Source organism: Pollachius pollachius, assembly GCF_949987615.1.
Source record: "Pollachius pollachius genome assembly, chromosome: 6".
In the NCBI taxonomy this organism is placed as follows: Eukaryota; Metazoa; Chordata; class Actinopteri; order Gadiformes; family Gadidae; genus Pollachius; species Pollachius pollachius.
This window is the reverse complement of record NC_136939.1, coordinates 17,107,769-17,126,899: the sequence shown is the minus strand read 5'-3', so window position 1 is coordinate 17,126,899 and position 19,131 is coordinate 17,107,769. Positions and strand designations below refer to the sequence as shown.

At 43.1% G+C, this 19,131-nt stretch overlaps 1 protein-coding gene across 1 annotated transcript; it reads left to right on the top strand.

Moving 5' to 3' along the window:
• Positions 1–12,667: 12,667 nt before the first annotated feature.
• LOC307076917 (mitochondrial ornithine transporter 1-like) lies at positions 12,668–18,775 on the top strand (the record flags this gene model as incomplete). Its single annotated transcript, XM_079738150.1, has 9 exons — positions 12,668–12,749; positions 13,093–13,221; positions 14,530–14,659; positions 15,258–15,398; positions 15,855–15,942; positions 16,766–16,844; positions 17,433–17,591; positions 18,033–18,182; positions 18,672–18,775. The coding sequence occupies 8 exons, from the start codon at positions 12,668–12,670 to the stop codon at positions 18,170–18,172; spliced, it is 948 nt and encodes a 315-aa protein (XP_079594276.1). The 3' UTR covers positions 18,173–18,182; positions 18,672–18,775.
• Positions 18,776–19,131: the final 356 nt, after the last annotated feature.

The window sequence follows — 19,131 nt, the reverse complement described above, 5'->3', positions numbered from 1 at the left end:
TGTTTCCCTGTGTCTGAAGGTCGCTGTGGGCTCTCAGGAGTTTTAAAGAGAACTCAGTGCTCTGATCCTGGGGAGGTGCTGGTTCATCCCTTAGCACTGGGATGTCAAAGGGTTGTCACGGAGATCTGGAAGCTGTCAGACATGCATTCTGTTTCCATGATTCAATGAACACAAACCCCTGCTTGCTCCCCCCGCTCCTCAGACATGTCAATAAGTTAAGAGAAATCATACTAAAAACATTCATCATAGTAATAATATACATGGACCGCTTGAACATTAGGGTTAACCTTGGTGTCATCGCCATTGTGGGGTAGTTGCTGGGCAACTGCTTCCTACAATTAGGAAAAAGATAATTGTCCAAAGTGCGCGCTGAAATCACTGTGTGGAGATGTGATCTGATGCAGTCCTCCTTGCATCTGTACAGGTCCTATAAGGTCATCTCTATTACACACGCACACACACATACACACACACACACACACACACACACACACACACACACACACACACACACACACACAAACACACACACACACACACACACACAAACACAACACACTTGACATATTGAAGCTGACGTTGCTGGATAGCTTCGTTCTAGGAGAAGAGATTCTGCAGGAGCAGCTCGCTGTTACCCTGGGTGATGCCTCGGGTAGACAAACCTGTCTGTCTGCTTGCCTGTCTGTCTGTGTGTCTTTCTGACTGTCTATGTGTCTGTCTGTCTGACTTTCTGTCTGCCGGTCTGTGTGTCTGTGTGTCTGTATGACTGTCTGTGTGTCTGACTGTCTGTCTGCCTGCCTGTGTGTCTTTGAGTCTGTCTGTCTAGTATACAGCTATGCATACAAGTATACAGCTCTGTCTTGCTTTGATCTAATATTTACAATTTGTAGCAAAAGTCTTGGCATTGGGTTTTGTTTCAGGAATATTCCTAGACAGTATTTGAACCTTGCAGCGAACCGATACAAAAAGCAAAGAAACATCCATATTACTTGACAAAGACAACGATAGATGCTAGATTAAGATAGTACAACGAGAGCGACGGGGCATGGTATGAGCCATGTCAGGTCTGGGGGCATCTTGACCACCGTCCCCTCACCCTGACACACCGCAGGCTGAAGCCTTCAGCGAGGAGCACTCCAGGAACCCACCATCAAAGGCTGAATGCTGACGAATCCACCGCAGGAAGTGGCACTGTGAGGATGTGAGTCACACTGGGACAATACCATCCGATTATTATGGTTTGCATGATGAAGTTATGATGTGGGTAAACTCGTGGGGGGGGGGGGGGGCATAGATAGGATTCTTTCCTTTTCCTTCTTTTTAAATCCACATAATCTGTTTATGTCGCTATGGAATCCAGGGAAAGGATTGTAACATCAAAGACTTATCATTTACATACACACACAGACACATGCCAGCTCGTGCACACATACATTCCTGTGTTTGTGTGTGTGCGAGCGTGTGTGTATTTACATGTGTGTGTTTGTGTATGTGTGTTTGTGTGTGTGTGTATTTATGTGTGTGTGTGTAACTGTATGTTTGTGTGTGTGTGTGTTTGTGTGTGTGCGTGTGTGTGTGTGTGTGTGTGTGTGTGTGTGTGTGTGTGTGTGTGTGTGTGTGTGTGTGTGTGTGTGTGAGTGACATCTGTCTGACTGCTATGTTATTGGTTCTTTGCGGAGTACACTGTGTGCGTGGAAACAAGCGAGCAATATAGTCTTTGCAGAGACAAGACAAGCCGAGGGAGTTTATGAGGCTCTGGAGCCACATTAGAAATATTTCAGTAGGATACAGCTGGGACCTTTCCACCTCCCCACCCTGCAAACAAGGAGACACCAACACACTGGAGATAGTAAAACATCAGCTGAGTCTCACATCGCCTGACCAAGTGTAAGTCTGTCTCCATGTGTTAAAGGGGAAGGGTATGGTTTGAGGTGTTTGTTTGCCGGAGGTGGACTGGTGGGGTCACCTGATCAGCCATCAGCTGTCAAACCACAGAGAGAAGTGAAGTGTTGGACATCACAGCAGCGTGCTAACTGCTGTTCTGACCTTAGGGGGCTACGGAGTGACTGTGGTGTCCTTAGGTCCTGACCTGCCACTGGACTGCCCTATACACCATGAACCTAGGCCTACTCAACACTAAGGTGTTTGTAATGGACGAACTGGTAGGTTTTGCTTAGATAGACAGGGACAGTTTCACTTAGGATCAGCCTATTTGCTTTTTTCAATGTAATGGATGAAAGCAGCTGAACCTGCTTTTTGATGTGATTTGATATTGTAAGCTCAAATCAACTTAGAGATATTTTACAATTACAGAGACAAAAAAACGCTACCGTAGATTACAGAATGATCAAGTCAGAAATGATGTGACGAAAGGTGCAGCGTGTTTGTTTAACTGCTTTATTTATGAAATGTATTGAAGATAAAACTATAATCTAAAAATGAAAGTTGGCTGTGTCGCGTTTTCTTTTCCTGAAGGCAAATGATGTTCGTAGCAAATCACTGAAACATGAAGAAGCAACAAGGGGTTGTGTGAAGTGTGTTCGTACCAACAGCGTTGGAGAGCACTAACCCCAGACGGAATACCTTTCATCACGTCCTGAGCCTTGGTGCAATTTAGCAGAGCTCAGTATTAATATCCATTACTATATCTGGTCTAGCCACTAATCAACGTGTAAATGTGAACTTCTGCATTTAATTCATGCTGTAACCTTTTTCATTAAAATACATGCAAATGATGCAGAATTTCTGAACACACTGATAAAGAGAGACAGCCCTCCTCCCACACACACATGCACATAAACATAGCAATTAAAAGCCCCTAAAAAGAGAGCAGCTGTAAATGCATCAAGGGAAGACTCAAATTGAAGCCTTCAGATCTTATAAATATTTAACAGACTCACTAATGTAGCCATGGTACTAATGTAGACATGTATGCCAAACCAACCTACGTATGAAAGGTGAATAGAAGTGTAGGATTTTACCCATGTTCATCTATCTATATTGCTATCTACATGTATATCACCAATTCATATAAATGTACTCATGACTGTTTATGTATTTAATGGACGTTGTCTGCATCAGTGCTTTGTGTGTGTGTGTGTGTTTGTGCATGTGTGCGTGTGTGTGTGTGTGTCTGTAAGTGTTTGTGTTTGTGCGTTCGTGCCTGCGTCGTGTGTGCGACCGTGTGTGCGTGTGTCCGGTATGCAGTATGTGTGTTTGTGTGTGTGTGTGTGTGTGTGTGTGTGTGTGTGTGTGTGTGTGTGTGTGTGTGTGTGTTTGTGTGTGTGTGTGTGTGCTACGTGCTTTGAAGTCAGTTCACTGAGAGGTTTGGCCTCTCCTTGTTATTGTACTGTAGCTCTGATGGACGCCCCTCTTAGCGGGATGTTTCCTTCTGTTTTACCAGGCAGACACCAGCGGAGCGACTCACACACACAGGCGATAAAAAGGCTCATTTCCAGCCCGCGCTCCTCTCAGGGCTTAATGTGTGTATATCTCTCAGAGTAATATCCCAGGGCTTGGGCCTATTTGATCTCACTCCAATTAATGGTGGGCTCGCTTCATTGTAAATTCTTGAAACCGATTTCCGGAAAATATTATCCTCCTTTGAAGTGCTTCACATACTGCTTATGGAAGAACAGACAAGCTGAGCAACACACTTATTAGTGCATTTGTGTGTGTGTGTGTGTGTGTGTGTGTGTGTGTGTGTGTGTGTGTGTGAGTGCATGCATTTGCGCATGCATGTGCTTGCGTGCCCCATGCACACACGCCAATACACATACACACACACACACACACACACACACACACACACACACACACACACACACACATACTCTCTATCTAATGTATATTAATTTCCTACAATGAATCAGAAAATGGTAAGAGAAGGAAAAGTCACAAGAGGTTGTGGTTTTGGAGGTTTCGGAGATTTTAAATAAATGTTAGTTCAGGTTATGCTTAAAACAAACCTGTTTAAAAGGTTGTGGATGAATAGTTCAGATAACACTGAAAAAACTCCATCATTCACCGAGTGGTTCTTGCTACCTCTAAATATGCAACTCTCTTTTGCTTCATCATACATTGCTCTTTCTCTCCCTCTCTGTCTCTGTGTGTGTGTGTCTTTCTCTCTCTCTCTCTCTCCCCCTCTCTCCCTATCTCTCTTCCTATCTCTCTCTCTCTCTTCCCCCTCTCTGTCTGTCTGTCTCCCTATCGCTCTTCTCTTTCTCCCTATCTCTCTTCTGATCTCTCTCTGTCTGTCCGTCTCTCTCTCTCTCTCTCTCTCTCTCTAACTCTCTCCGCCCCCCCTCTCTCTCTCTCCCCCCCACTCTCTCTCTCTCTCCCCCCCTTCTCTCTCTCTTTCTGTGTGTGTGTGTGTGTCTCTCTCTCTCTCTCTCTCTCTCTCTCTCTCTATCTCTTTAACTCTCTCTCCCCCCCCACTCTCTCTGTCTCTCTCCCTGCTCTGACTCCTAAATGCTGCTTGTCTCTTCCCCTGCTCAGTGCTGAAGATTTATTTGAGCACCAGGAGAACGATGAGCTTATCTTCCCTCTACATGTGGTGCTGACGGTCAGCCAAGACACTAATTAACAAGAGCCAACATGTGAACCAGTCGACTAATTAGCGGATCCAGGAAGTCCACTCGTCTCCTGCTCGTTCTCCACTGAGCTTCTGCTGGGGGTTTAGCTCCCGGACAGATGTCCCTAAAATGAAGAGGGACAAACTGAACAAAGGAAGAATGAGACTGAGAAATGCATTTTAACTTGGACATGATTCGAAAGCTTACGGTTAAACATTGTTTAATTTAAGATTAATTTTAACAACAACATGTTGTTGAACATTTTTTATAAATACAACTGAAGTAAGACTCAAGCCTCAATGTCAATCAGGATTTATGGGGTAAAAGGGATGGCTTATAACATTTGAAACATATTGTTAGCATTCCTCATTACTATCTATTAATTCATCAGTGTATGATTTATTTATTCTAAGCTTTCTCGATATTGCAGGGCTGATTGAAGATTGGCTCAGCAGCAAACAATACACATTTATTCTATCACGCAAACACAAACACACACAATGCACACATTCACATTTCACGCAAGCACAATACATACACACTCACATGTCATGCAAACACAATACACACACACAAAATACAGACACTCAAATGTCACGCAAACACAATACAAACACACTCACTGGTCACGCAAACACAATACATACACACAAATCATACTCACTAATATGTCACTCAAACACAAAAACACACCCTAATAAGTACTCTATCACGCAAACACAAACATAACACAAACACTGACACAAACACACACACACATACTTTATCACACAAACCCACTCTTCAATACTCGTTTCTTTGCATATTCCACACAGCAAGTATTTTATGTGTTCGGAAGAAGACCTTTTAATAACCAATCCATCAAGTAAAGACGGAAAGTGTGTGTTTTGAGATTCCTCGTATTAAGGCGAGTTAGAATAACCATGTTTTCCACTAGCCTCTGTAATCGCTAATAGCCTCTTTTCACACATGAATGATTTTCAATTAATTTCATGATTGGGCCGAGTCAGCCTCAGTGAGACACGTCGGCCCGCAGACTATGTGACAGATTTGTGAGCTTATTTTTACAATGTATTTGATTTTGAAACACACATAAAAAAAACACATACACATAAATGCCATGGCATTGACATGCCAGTTATATACAGCTATGTCCAGAACAGCAGCCAGAACTGAAATCTGAATGAATGTCTTTTGGGATTGCGCTGTTGTCTTTTATTTTAAATCCTTCACTTCTTTACACTGGTCCTGCTTCTTATCCCTGACATACATGTCAGGGATGCATTCTGACATGTTACAGGGTTCACACACATACACACACACACACACACACACAATCTCTCTCTCTTCCCCCTCTCTCCCTTCCTATCTCTCTCTCTCTCACTCTCTTACCCCTCTCTGTCTGTCTGTCTCCCTATCTCTCTTCTCTCTCTCCCTATCTCTCTTCCTATCGTTGTCTGTCTCTCTTCTCTCTCTCTCTATATATATATATATATATATATATATATATACATGTCAGGGATGCATTCTGACATGTTACAGGGTTCACACACACACACACACACACACACACACACACACACACACACACACACACACACACACACACGCACACACACACACTTTTGGGCGTGCCAATGGCTCTACACAATAAAACGAGACGCAGGAAATCAATGTTGTCAAATGATGCTTTACAATGCACATGGCTGTTCTGTCTTGAGTTGGCCGGTCACAGTGAATTGGTTTATTGACTTGTTCCTGTAACCGCTGTTGTTGCTTTGAGACATCTCAATGCATCCCATGAGGGATCAATTACTGGGGCTTTGAATCGGCCATAATAAATACCATTACAGAGTGTGGTACTTTGAAATCAATCATGTCATGTCGGAGAGATTAAGAACAGGTCTGAAATGGTTTACAGAGAGGATCTGAGAGTCACTTCTCCCGTCTGACTCTTTGGGCCTTTGCACTCTACCTGTTCCAACGTCCACGGACCACGCGAGCAGACCAGCTACCTCTAATCATGAACAAGTGTGAGACCAAGGCCGTCCGTAACCCATTGTATTTGGATTCATATGTAGCGCCCTTCTAATTTGATTAAATGGGGTTTTCCTACATGTACAATTTATGCTAAATAGTCACTAATGTGGGCGTGAAGTATATCAATGTGTACTGATACTGTTGACATTATCTGGTTAATTTGGGGAAGTTTGTGTTAAATTTAAAAAACGTCCTATGTTTTAAAGAGCCATTGAACCCCTCAGTTTATTTTTATGGGTTTGGATTTGTTTAGGCAGGTGTCAATCATTTTATCTGTCATTGGGGATTAACCTGTCGGATTGTCGGTGGGGAGGGGTATAACAAAAAGTCCGGGAATGGGAGAAAGAAGAAGCTGGGAGAAGAAGCTGAAGAGACTATGTTATGTCGGAGAAAGCTTAAAGTTAACTTGAAGAACAGTTGTACTATTTACCGTTTGCAACCGGGCGTTTGCGCGAGTTTTTGTTTATTTTGTTAAAAGTGTATACGAGCGTGCTTTAGAAGTGCGGCTTTTTGCTAAGGGGCTGACGCAGGACGGGACTGTTTTGCTAGCGGTTAGCATAACCAACTGCGTGTACGGGAGGCCAGGACAAGGACGGACTTTGCCACGTGCTGCTGCCGAGGAGTTGGTGTTGGACCGAGCATCGAGACGGTTTCCTGATCGTGTTGCTGCTTCTCGGAAGAGGTTGTTTTTCAAGGAGTTTACCGTGTCTTTTTGTCCTGATTCGGGTGTGAGTATAGACTTTTATTTTGAAGAGGATTTCTGTATGAGCTCCAACAAGCGCGCCAACACTGGTACCAGTAACTGAACCTTTTCAAAACCCCCGGGGTATTAGTATTTAGGGTTATAAGTTGTGTTTTTCATGTGTTCATGAGTCAATCTAAAAGAACGGGAAAAAGAGCTGAGTTATATTGTTTAGAAATAAAATGGTCTAATATTGCTTTCAAATCTTGTCTTTCCAATGTTTCTTTCATGTTGATTGTATTGTTTAATCTTGAATAAGGGCTATAGTTACAGTTGAAATACACTGCATGGGAAATTAATGCTCATTACCAGTATAGTTACATTAATAAACTAACCAGGCCTCTTGGCATCTTAGCCAGAGTCATCCTTAAATTGTGTTTAGTGTACACCATCCAGAAAATATATTTCGTAGCTCTCACCATTTCACAACCCATGCAGTAACTTTTATATGTTAAAGGGACATTCTATAAAAATAATTTATTCAAAACAGAATTGAGTGATAGGGCTACACATTAAAACCACAGACAAACCCACGACTTCTAATACATCTTCTAGGGACTTGCCTGTGTGCTTTAGGAACACGTTCCCAAGAGTCGTAGAGTTCCGTGGCTAGGTTCAGCTTCTGGCTCCGATTCCGCAAGGCCCTTGGCTCCCTGAAAGCAGCCCCTAGGAGGAAGCGTTCCCACCTGCATGTTCCTTCACTTTAAGCCGCTACTGATAAAAGCCTCATGAATTGTGTTAATAGTGTGCTACCTCATGAAGCAGTCCCCTTAGCATTCATACAACTCTACAGGTACGCAGGTAGCAGAAGATCAACCCAGCCCAAAGTGCATCAGGTGCTAGTTCCACATGAGCTAGTTTGACAGCACGCAAATACCAGATGAGGCAGCAGGAGCCAGAGAGCAGTTGTTGGTTAGAGAGCATGCCGCTCCCCAACTCATATCTGATAAGTCACATATGACGCCGCAGCGGTTGTGCTACACGTCACGGCTCGCTTGCCAGCCATCAAACAGTCATTGAAACAGTCGTTGAAACGGCCATTTATAAGTGGCACCAGTGCCCATGAGCTAATGTACGTCTAACTGTACCCACAGGCGCCTATGTTGAACAATTTATTAGCCACAATTGCATTTCTTATTAATTCTCATTACTCAGACATACATGTTGATCAAATGGCATTAAAGACAAGGTCTTTGTCGAATAATATTTATTATTTGATGACGTCCAAAATCAATGTTTATTATTAAGTGTTACCCAATGATTTGTCTCCCGTAAATTTTCCTGCTTAACCGGTTCCCCCGGTCTCCACCAACGAGTAAGAGGTCTCCTGTTGGGATGGCGTGAAGTTGCTGACACAAAGCCTGAGAGTGATACGGGGCTTATGAGAGTGTGTGACTGATAGAACCACTGAGGGATAATCCCTCATCCTGCTTGGCTCTGCAGCCAACTGGCTTTAGCCAGAGGAGGAAAAATGGATGCGGTGCCTTGCATCCGTAAAGATAGAGGAGAGAGGGAGGGAGGGAGGAGAGAGAGGATGGAATGAGTGGGAGAAGAGGTGAGAGAGAGAGAACGAGAGAGAGAGTAGACACCCACACACACTGACACAAACACAGACACGGAGACAGGCAAACACACACACACACACACACAGGATGTAGGACCAGAAAACACGTGCGTGCACACTAAATCACAACCGAGGGGAGACTGTCCATTAAGTAATCACCATGGTAACGCCATGAGGGAAATCAAGGGCAGTTTGTCATGTGCCATGCACCAAAGCCTTTCCTGTAAGCTAATTATTAACGACGCTAACAGAATCCTTCAAAGGACTCAAAGTAACGGCCGTCTAATTAATGACGCTCATATGAAGCTGGCAGGGGTTACTGGGATTCGACCAGGGATTATGTTTTCCCCCACATGGAAACACAGGAAATCAAACGTGAACATCAGCATATTGTTGTCCAGTCAATCATTTACAGTGCACGAAAGCACAGTAGAGTAAAAAAAACAGCCAGTACGGACCTTGTTGTTTGCACCAGTACCACCCAGTACAAACCATGTTGTTTGCACCAGTAGAACCACTCAGTACAGTCCATGTGGTTTGCACCTTTAGAACCAGCCAGTACGACTGTGCTGTTTGTTTGGGCCATGTGTTGTTAGTCCCTGAGGGAAACAGAAACATATCAGTGAAGCAAACCATTATGCCCTGAAATAAAGCCGTCTATCTAGTAGGTCCTCTTAAGAGGGCAAGGCCATTCCTTTTAATTCAAACATTCAAATCTAGCCTCAATGTGCTTGAATAATCTCTGTCCAATTTCTACATCTCCCTGGCCTGGGGTCTGTCTGGCTCCTCAGAGCCCAGAGAGCCTGGTGCACCTGAGAGCAGAGGCCCCGGTCTCTCCAGAGATGGTGAGGTGTCACCACTTATTACAGATTCAGGAACCAATGAGTCTTGCTGGCCCCACCACGCGGTCCTTAAAGTGCTGATCCAAACAGCGACGCCGTTGAAGAAGAGAGGCTCACAGAGCTAGGTAATCACCAGGGTATCTCTGCCCTTGGTATCGGATCGGTTCTTGTTGCTCAATGCTTTGCCCTCGGTTTTCGTAGACTATGGTGTGGGAGTGCGTGTGAATGATGGCTGAGCAGCCACGCCTGGCCCGAGTCCGACTGATTGGACACCTGTTGTGTATTGAGAAGTCAGTGTGCAGATGTTAAACCAGCCGTCTCCACACACACTCAGGAAAAGTTATCCTACATGGCAACATGGAGCACCAGGCCAGGTATCATTACCAGCAAACTACAATAAAACGGCTTCAACATCCCCACCCTTGGTCTTGTGTTTGGAGGAGCCCAGAGAAGCCATCTAGGTGGAGTTTGGCATCCACCTAGGTGGTGTGTAGCACTAGCATTAATAAAAAACGTTTTTCCTACAAAAGGATGTTGGTTGTATTCTGAAGCAGAGAGGTTTTTATTGATAGGGTTAGATGTTGATAGGGAAATATGCAGAGGCCTGTCCTTATCCCTTATGTCCAGAGGACAGAGACTAGAGGCTGGAGCACAGCCGTAACTTGATATAATAGGATAATAAAAAAGATAACAAATCAGAAACATTCACATGATTATAAAATTATGAATCGAAATAGTGTTTTGATTCCCCCCTCCCCCGGGGGGCTGTCCTGACGGGGTGATACCCTACAGAATTCTGCCACCGCTCAGCCGTTCAAAAAGAGGTAGCAGAGGAGCGGGAGAAGGAGTCTGTGACCTTCTGCTTTATTATAAGAACAAGCCCCCGGTATCCTGTTACGTGAAGCAATGCTGCACCTCTGCTCTTCTGCCACCCCCTTTGAAGTGTTTTAAAAAAAACACTCCTGCATCGAGCTCAGGTAGTTGATGTAACACAATCCATCAACACGCTGTCCATAAAAGATACAGATATGGATCCCTTCCATACACATTCACATTAATGCAATACACCTCCACATTACGGCTCTAGGGTTTACATAGAATAAATTAGGTGCTTAGCAGTGCCTCACTGCAAGTGTGTGTGTGTTTGTTGCCAAATTATTTATTTAAAGGGTAGGCATTTTGGATAAAGCAGCCAGAGTAAGCTACAATTTTAAAGTACCCAAACCGAAAAAATCCAGGCCTGCGAAGCTACTCCCAAAAACACATGGCATGCTGGGTAGTTTTTCAATTCGTCTGTGTCAGAAAGAGGTATTGCACTCCCAAGACGGCATTATGGAATGCTACAGTCATGTGGAATGAGGGCATGGGCTAAGTGTGCACAGATAGGTAGGGAGACAGACAGGTAGGCCATCGAGTCGTTTCACTCTCGTTTCACTCTGAGTCTGATTGAGATGATTGGACAAGCTTATTACAGCCCTATGTGTACGCTTTTCCTTCATGGTTGTGGCGTCAAACAATTTTGACTGAAGAACTGTGGAGGAACTCCAGGCCTGAAGGGGGCAGAGCTAACCCAGACATGACAGACAGGACAGGATGTGACATGGTTAACAGACAGGATGTGACCCATGACCTCTTAACAAGCATGGGTATATAATGTTTAGGGTTAGCGTAGCGCGGCCTCTTTGTCTCCTCAGCCTACAAACACAGCTCATGTTCAACTACAGACGCAACTGGTATGGACTAATTCAAGTGATATGTTTGAAGGAATCATGTTTGCGGTTTTCTGTTTGATTCGGATCTGGTTTGAATGTAAACGTGAAGTCCAAGCTAAATGTAATGGAAATGCTGGCAATTGATACTGATTAAGTTTGTAAACCAAGCAGCAATTACTTTGGGATAACAGGAGATGTTTAGTTTAATGATTATGATTTAGATGCATACTGATGTAGAATGTGATTTGATTTGTTCTTTTGTTTATCTTGAAGGTTATCAACCTATTCTTCACCTGAAATTCCACCTCATGTGCCATCAATCTGCTACTTCACCTAATTCCATACAAATATCCAATGTTTCAAGAACCATCAAATCCATCTCAAAGAAAATAAATCACCAGAACGGAACAGAGTTGTCCCTTTGCATTATTGTGTGTTGAACAAGCCATTTTCAAGTTTGGGCAGAGCTGAAACTACTTTTAACATCTGGATAACTTGACAATGGTCAGGGCATTTTGATCATTAATTGCTGTTGAGATGTGAGGAGAAAATAATACTTAAATACCTTTTTATACCGTAGCTTTAAAAAGCGGGATGTGTGAGATGGATTGACCCTGTTATTAAACATACAAGCAATTAGTTAACCAAAACATCACTCCTTAGCCATCGGCCATCAGAACATCTTAGTCCAATCGTTACTGACAGCCTTATCGGCTTTTAGAAAAGTATTTTCCAGGAATTCCTCAATAATTGCATAACATGTTAGCCAGCCTTTATCAAAATGCGCTGATAAAGGATTGATTAAAAATGATCCAATGTTGATTTTGGGGTCAACCTATTTATTTTGGTTGTTTTCCTTCTCCTCCTGCAAACAAAGAGAAACAAAGGTCGTATTCCTGCCTCCTTTAGTCACAAGAAGAAGTGGAACAGAATACTTTGCACCCAGTCTACAGTGGAGTTCTAGCAGGGACTAGGTCACCCAGCAGCATCATGAATGGAGAGTCTTTTTACTTTAGTTTATTGAGACAATTGTATTCATTTCCAATGTTCTCATAAGTTAGAGGACTGCGTGTTGGAAGTTATATGGTCCAGGGAAGTCCTGACAGGAGTTTTACACTTTTGCTGGTTCCGTTTGGACCTGACTTTTAAAGCGCTTGTCGTTCATCTGTTCATCCATTCATCTCTCTGTCCACATGGAAGGAGAGAATTTAGCAAAGGAGAGGACTCGTCATCCTGTCATCGATGGAATCATAGATCTCACAGCAGGAGCAGTAGGTAGGTGCTCAGGTGTTTTCAGACAGAATCTGGTCTGTATTGGAGTATGTGGCCTTGCATATTTGTTTTTCTTTGTGGTAACTGTGAGGGCAGCAAAGGCAGCCTGGTAATCTGGAGAAGATCTAAGAAGGCTTTCAACTGATGTCCTTCTGGGCATCTTATTGGGATTGTTTCTAATACTGGCTTAATCTAATACTAATGTCATTTATTTGATTGATTGGCACCTTGCAGTATGTCCAAATCATACTATTACCTAATAATATTTATGTTTGGTAATAGTTTGATATTTATTTATCATTTGGTAAAAGGTCATTTACGGACACACATGAATGTATCTCTGCAGGGGGTGCGGCCTGTGTGATCATCGGCCAACCATGTGACACAGTAAAAGTGAAGTTGCAGACATTTCCTGCTCTGTACAGGGGTGTGGCCGACTGCTTCTGTCGAACGTGGAAGCAGACAGGAGTACGAGGTCAGTGAAACATTATTTGAGTCAACCATCTGGAGCAGGGGTCTGCAGGGTTCCATCTAGATAAGGGGTCTGCAGGGTTCCATCTAGATCAGGGGTCTGCAGGGTTCCATCTAGATCAGGGGTCTGAAGGGTTCCATCTAGATCAGGGGTCTGCAGGGTTCCATCTAGATCAGGGGTCTGCAGGGTTCCATCTAGATCAGGGGTCTGCAGGGTTCCATCTAGATCAGAGGTCAGCAGGGTTCCATCTAGATCAGGGGTCTGCAGGGTTCCATCTAAATCAGGGGTCGGCTCTAGAACTATCAGAGTTCCACTTTACAATGTTTGAAAAGAAAATCACATTACCCGTGCCGGTATTGTTTTTCATAATATGCATTTACCTATTTATAACTATACTGCTGCTGCTCGTATTCCCGTCTAGAGTGACAATGCCAAAATATCTTCTGATTAGCGATTCCCCTCTGCTTCCGACCGTCGGGTGGCTCTGTTTGTCGCAACAGTAGATCTGATATTAACCCCTTTCACCTCAAAACAATATTTTTGCCACGTCCTCCCCTTTAGTGGTACAATGCATGGCCTAAACAACTAAGTTCCTCACGTATCAGTCCATGGTCTTAGTATCTTGCGTCCACCCCTAGATTTAGAATGTCCTTCATATCTTTGCTGTCAAGAGCATGCTGGTGATTTACGTTATCAGTAATCAGTATCAGTAAAGGCTTTCTATAATTCACCCAGAAAGGTCTTGGAGATCGTGTCTTTTTTTGTTAATCCATTAAATATAACCCCCGAACTGCTGAGGAAAGCCTCATATATATATTCTCCATCGGAGAAGGGCTTCCAGCATTTAGGAATGCACTGTGCGACTTTATAGCAGCTTTCTGTAACTTGACGCCACTTAGGGTTGTAAACCCACTGCTTTGCTAATCATACTGGGCCACTGGCTTCTTCATTGATTCAACTCCATCCGCCTCATTGTTTAAACTATTCCTATATTCTTGTTTCAAAATGACGTTGTACTCTTGAAGTTTGGCAGACAGCATTTTCTACTTTTTTTAGCTACTGCCATTATCAACTATAATGTAATAAAACGTAGCTAGCTAGCTAGCCTAATGGTTTCATTTTCAAGTCAGTTTATTTCAAGTCAGTGAAAATAAATAACTTTCTTGTAATACAACCTCCCTGTGTGATGAATCCATCTTCTGACTTCTTGCTGTAGCATAACATTTTTGTTTTGCATTTCCAATGAAATATCTTCGGATTGGGCTTCTCATGGATGTGTTATCTTACCCTTCTCCCACCGGTCCCATGAAGGTTTATATCAAGGTACAGGGGCCGCCTTGCTTGCCAATGCAGGGGAAAATGCCATCCTGTTTGCCTGCTATGGAACTTGTCAGAAGATTGTCAGCCACACACTGGGGTTGGACTCACAGCAGCCGCTGAGGTCGGTGCCAGTGTGATAACCATTGTCTATGTACTTACTTATTGATCACTGAGGAAGAGGATACTTAATGCTCATCAAGATGGTTGTTGCCTTCTGTACTGCTGTCATCGCAATGTGTGTGTACGGTGAATGTTTTTTTAGAAATACAAACATGCATGCATGTACACCTAGTCAGGTATCCTATATGCATGCACGTGTAAAGAGACATGTCATGCATTCATTCATGACATTCAGAAATGATTGACACAGGTATGTCATGAATGCAAATGTACGTCGAAATACATCCATTCAGGTGGACCTGAAAACATAGATGCCAAATGTTCACCACCTAGAGATACATGCACGTCTTTGTATGTACACCTGCATGCGTGTAGAGTATCTATTTCTTTCTTTTATTTAATTATTTATATGTACATATGCATGTGTAAGCATGCATGCATCTCTAGGTGGTGCACATTTGTGCATCTATGTTTTTGTAGGTACACATGAATGTCTCTAGAAATGCATGAGGAAATACATACATGCATTCAAGTTAACATGCAAAGAAATGATTGCACACATGTACAATCTGTTGTTAACCTCCGACCTCTTCCTCCAGCCCTCTCCACAGCGCCCTGGCCGGCTCGCTGGCCGCGGTGGTCTCCTCAGTGGTTCTCTGCCCCACAGAGCTGGTCAAGTGTCGACTGCAGGCCCACACAGAGATGAGAACACTGGGCAGGACGCCTCTGAATGCTGGGAGGTGAGTCTGGAGGAACAATATAAGTGAAGTGATGTGTTGGTGGGAGACCGTGGACAACAGCCCATTCTCAGCCCCAGACACATCGCCTGTCGATCAATTCAAGTTGCACTTTGACCAATTACTAGTTGATAGCTGTAAACATTCAAGAGGGACAAGGATTGGATAATGCCACTAAATATTATCTGTAAAAAAAAATCTAAAGGTTACAATAGTGTTCGAAAATAAAATATTGCACATGTATGCACTGTTAAATTAACTTTCAAAGGCTTTGTCTTAATTATATGTATCTCTTACTCTCTCTCTCTGTCTCTGTCTCCGTCTGTGTGTGTGTGTGTCTCTCTCTCTCTGCCCTTTCTCAATCTATCTCTGTGTGGTTCTCCTTCTTTCTCTCTCTCTCTCCCTCCCCCTCTCTGTCTCTGTCTATGTGTGTGTGTATGTGTCGCTCTCTCTCTCCAGTTCCTCCTGGTCAGTGGTGCGCTCTGTGCTGCAGTCTGAGGGTCCGCTGGGTCTGCTGCAGGGTCTCACCTCAACATGGCTCAGAGAGGTACCGCCTCACTTCCTCCTCCAGCTCCTCTGAGCCTGTTGTTCATTAAGATGTCCTAGTGCTGCAGTCTCACTCAGCCAGGCAGAGCAGGGGTTATATGAGGCATGAGCAAGACACATGGCACGAGATGAACTTCATACGTCTTTGAATTAGAAACAGGTTATAAGGAGAAGGAGTGGATCATAGTATAAAGTGTCTATGGAAGAGGCACTTCAGTGCAGAAATAGTCTGACCATGAGAGTCCAGTGAACACAAACATTGCACCGTTCACGTCACCCGTGGAACATAGATCTTCTTGAGCTCTGATGCTAGTATGGGTAACCAACACGGGATGGTATATGTTAGTTACATTAAAAGGAGCAGATTGGGAAAAAAGTTGGTTCAGAGCTATTACTTTATTAAGAGTGACATATTATACCACCGGTTGTGAACGTGATTAGCCGTTACAAGCCGTTTTCAAAATCTGCTTCTTCTGACATCACAAGCTGGCATGTTCACCTAGATGTATGACGGATAGATGAGCAACGTTTGCTACAGTCCACTGGGTAGGCTGGTAGACTGATCTATCCAGGGTACATCTAGGTGGACACGCCCACTTGTGATTTTCAGAAGAGGCCGATTTTCAAAACGGCTTGTAGCGGCTAAATACACACACACCTGGTGGAATAATATGTCAGGTTTAAGCTGAAATGTTCCCTTGCTTCACTTGCAATGTTGTTTTTACCTCAACTCCTTTTCACAAACTCTCCCAGCAGTATCACACACGACGCTTTACCCGACATGGAGAAAGAAAGCAGACATAATTCTTATTTTTCCAACATAGGTTCCTGGGTATTTCTTTTTCTTTGGTGGATATGAAGTCTGTCGCTTGTTTCTTATGCCACCAGGAGGAGACCATCTTGGTAAGACAAAGCTATTTGTTTTGAGATAATCAAGTACTGCAGTAATATTAGTAATGTTAGTAGTAGCAGTAGTAGTAGTAGTTTATTGTAGTAATAGTAGTAGTGGTAGTAGTTTATAGTAATAGTGGTAGTAGTAGTAGTGGTAGTAGTGTAGTATATTAGTAGTAGAAGTACTAGTAGTAGCATTAGTTTATAGGAATAGTAGTAGTAGTAGTAATAGTAGTAGAAAGTGTAGTAGTAGTAGAAGTTATAGGAATAGTTGTAGTAGTACTAGTAGTTTCTAGGAATAGTAGTAGGTGAAGTAGTAGTAGTAGTAGTAGTTTATAGCAATAGTGGTAGTAATAGTAGTGGTAGAAGTTGTTGATAGTAATAGTAGCAGTACTATTACTGCAGTAGTAGTTTAAAGTAATATTATTATTAGTAGTAGGTGTAGTAATAGCATTATTTATAATAGTGATATTGTTCACAGCAGCTAACATTAATTTCATTGAATCCAGTAATCGCTCAGTTTGTGCTCTTCCAGATGAGCAGGAGGTGATGTAAGAGCATTTCTTTAGGATGTAGTTGTCAGAACTGCTTTACCTCTAGATGCCATGTCCTTATTGGTTAGTGGTGGAGTGGGCGGAGCTGCCTTCTGGTTGGCTGTCTACCCTATTGACTCTGTGAAGACACGCATTCAGGTCCAGACAATGTCGGGCCCGCAGCCCGGCTTCACGGCTATGTTCCTGCAAATAGTGCGTAGTGAAGGTGAGCCCTCATGTGTAGATATGTTCATGTGGGAAAGCTGGGGAATAAGGATACAGTCAGTGTTACCAACCCTGGCATAACAATTGATCTATGTCGATAACTCTTCCATGAACCACTGTTTAGCCCCCATGATCTTATCAATATTATGTTTTATTATATGATGGTACTATATATTATCAGAAATTATATATATATGTATATATATGTATATATATATAAATTTGCCAACATAAAGATCACAAAAGGTCACTGTGTTGCAGGTTATATGGCTAAGGCTAGATTGACATCAAATGCAATTTTAAATGGCCTATATATATATATATATATATATATATATATATATATATATATCAAACACACTTTGTTAATTTCCTAAACTATCTGCCAATCAGATTGGCGACAGAGCATTGATTGAATGGCAGCTGTGGTGTTTGTGAGCAGGCGTGGGGGCGTTGTACCGCGGCTTGACCCCCACAGTATTCCGGGCCTTCCCCGCCAACGGAGCTCTGTTCCTGGCCTACGAGTGGACCAAGAGGGCCCTGGGGGAGGCAGCCTCCACCACCCGCAACAGCACAGAGTAACATCTGCCATGTGCGTCTCTCTCTCTCTCTCTCTCTCTCTGTCTCTCTATCTGTGTGGTTCTCCTTCTTTCTCTCTCCCTCCCCCTCTGTGTCTCTCTCTCTCTCTCTCACTCTCACTCTCACTCTCACTCTCTCACACACACACACACACACACACACACACACCACTGGCACAAACGCGGCGCACAAACACAACAAAGGCACGTATGCACACCCACAGATAGGTGTGTATGCCTTGCCTCCTCATCTCCCCCTCCTTCTACCTGTCCTTCTTATTCTCTTTTGCTCTCAAACTTGGGTTTCAACTGAATAATTTGCTTGTCGGATCACTCAAATTCCCCAGATCACATCATTTAATGAGGCATTGTGTTTATTGTTGAAATTGTTGCTGATAGTGTCACCAAACCTATTGAGCATGTTGACTATATTAATGCAACTCACATTGTGTTTGATTCTAAATGTTTGGTGCTGCTTTGTCTAATTCTGTTGTATTGTCTAGTTTGCAGGCTGTGCGGAGGACAGGCATGACAAACATTGCTTCGATCGATACAGCTCCACTCTAGAGTCAGAAAGCTCTCTTCTGTGGATACCTGAGCACCAGCAGCAAATCAAGCCGATTGATGCAACAGCACAATCAGCGTGCAACAGAGCTTCTGTGGAATGAAGCACATCATGTTGATACAGAATAATAGCAGGAATACTTTCAGACAATTTTATCTGTATTTTCTGCCTACAAAAACATATTGTGTGGCTGTAGTTTCATGGAGTCTGACATTACCCTTGGAAGTGCAAAGTAAAATAAAATGAAGGCAGAATTCTAAGTAAATAATTCCAATTTTAGATTTTTTCCTCTTTACTTTGGTTGCTGTTGGGTTACTGGCATTGTTTTCTATTAAAATGCAAATGTGGCCCTTTGAGTGTGTGTGTATCTGTGCCTGTGAGTGTACACACACACACAC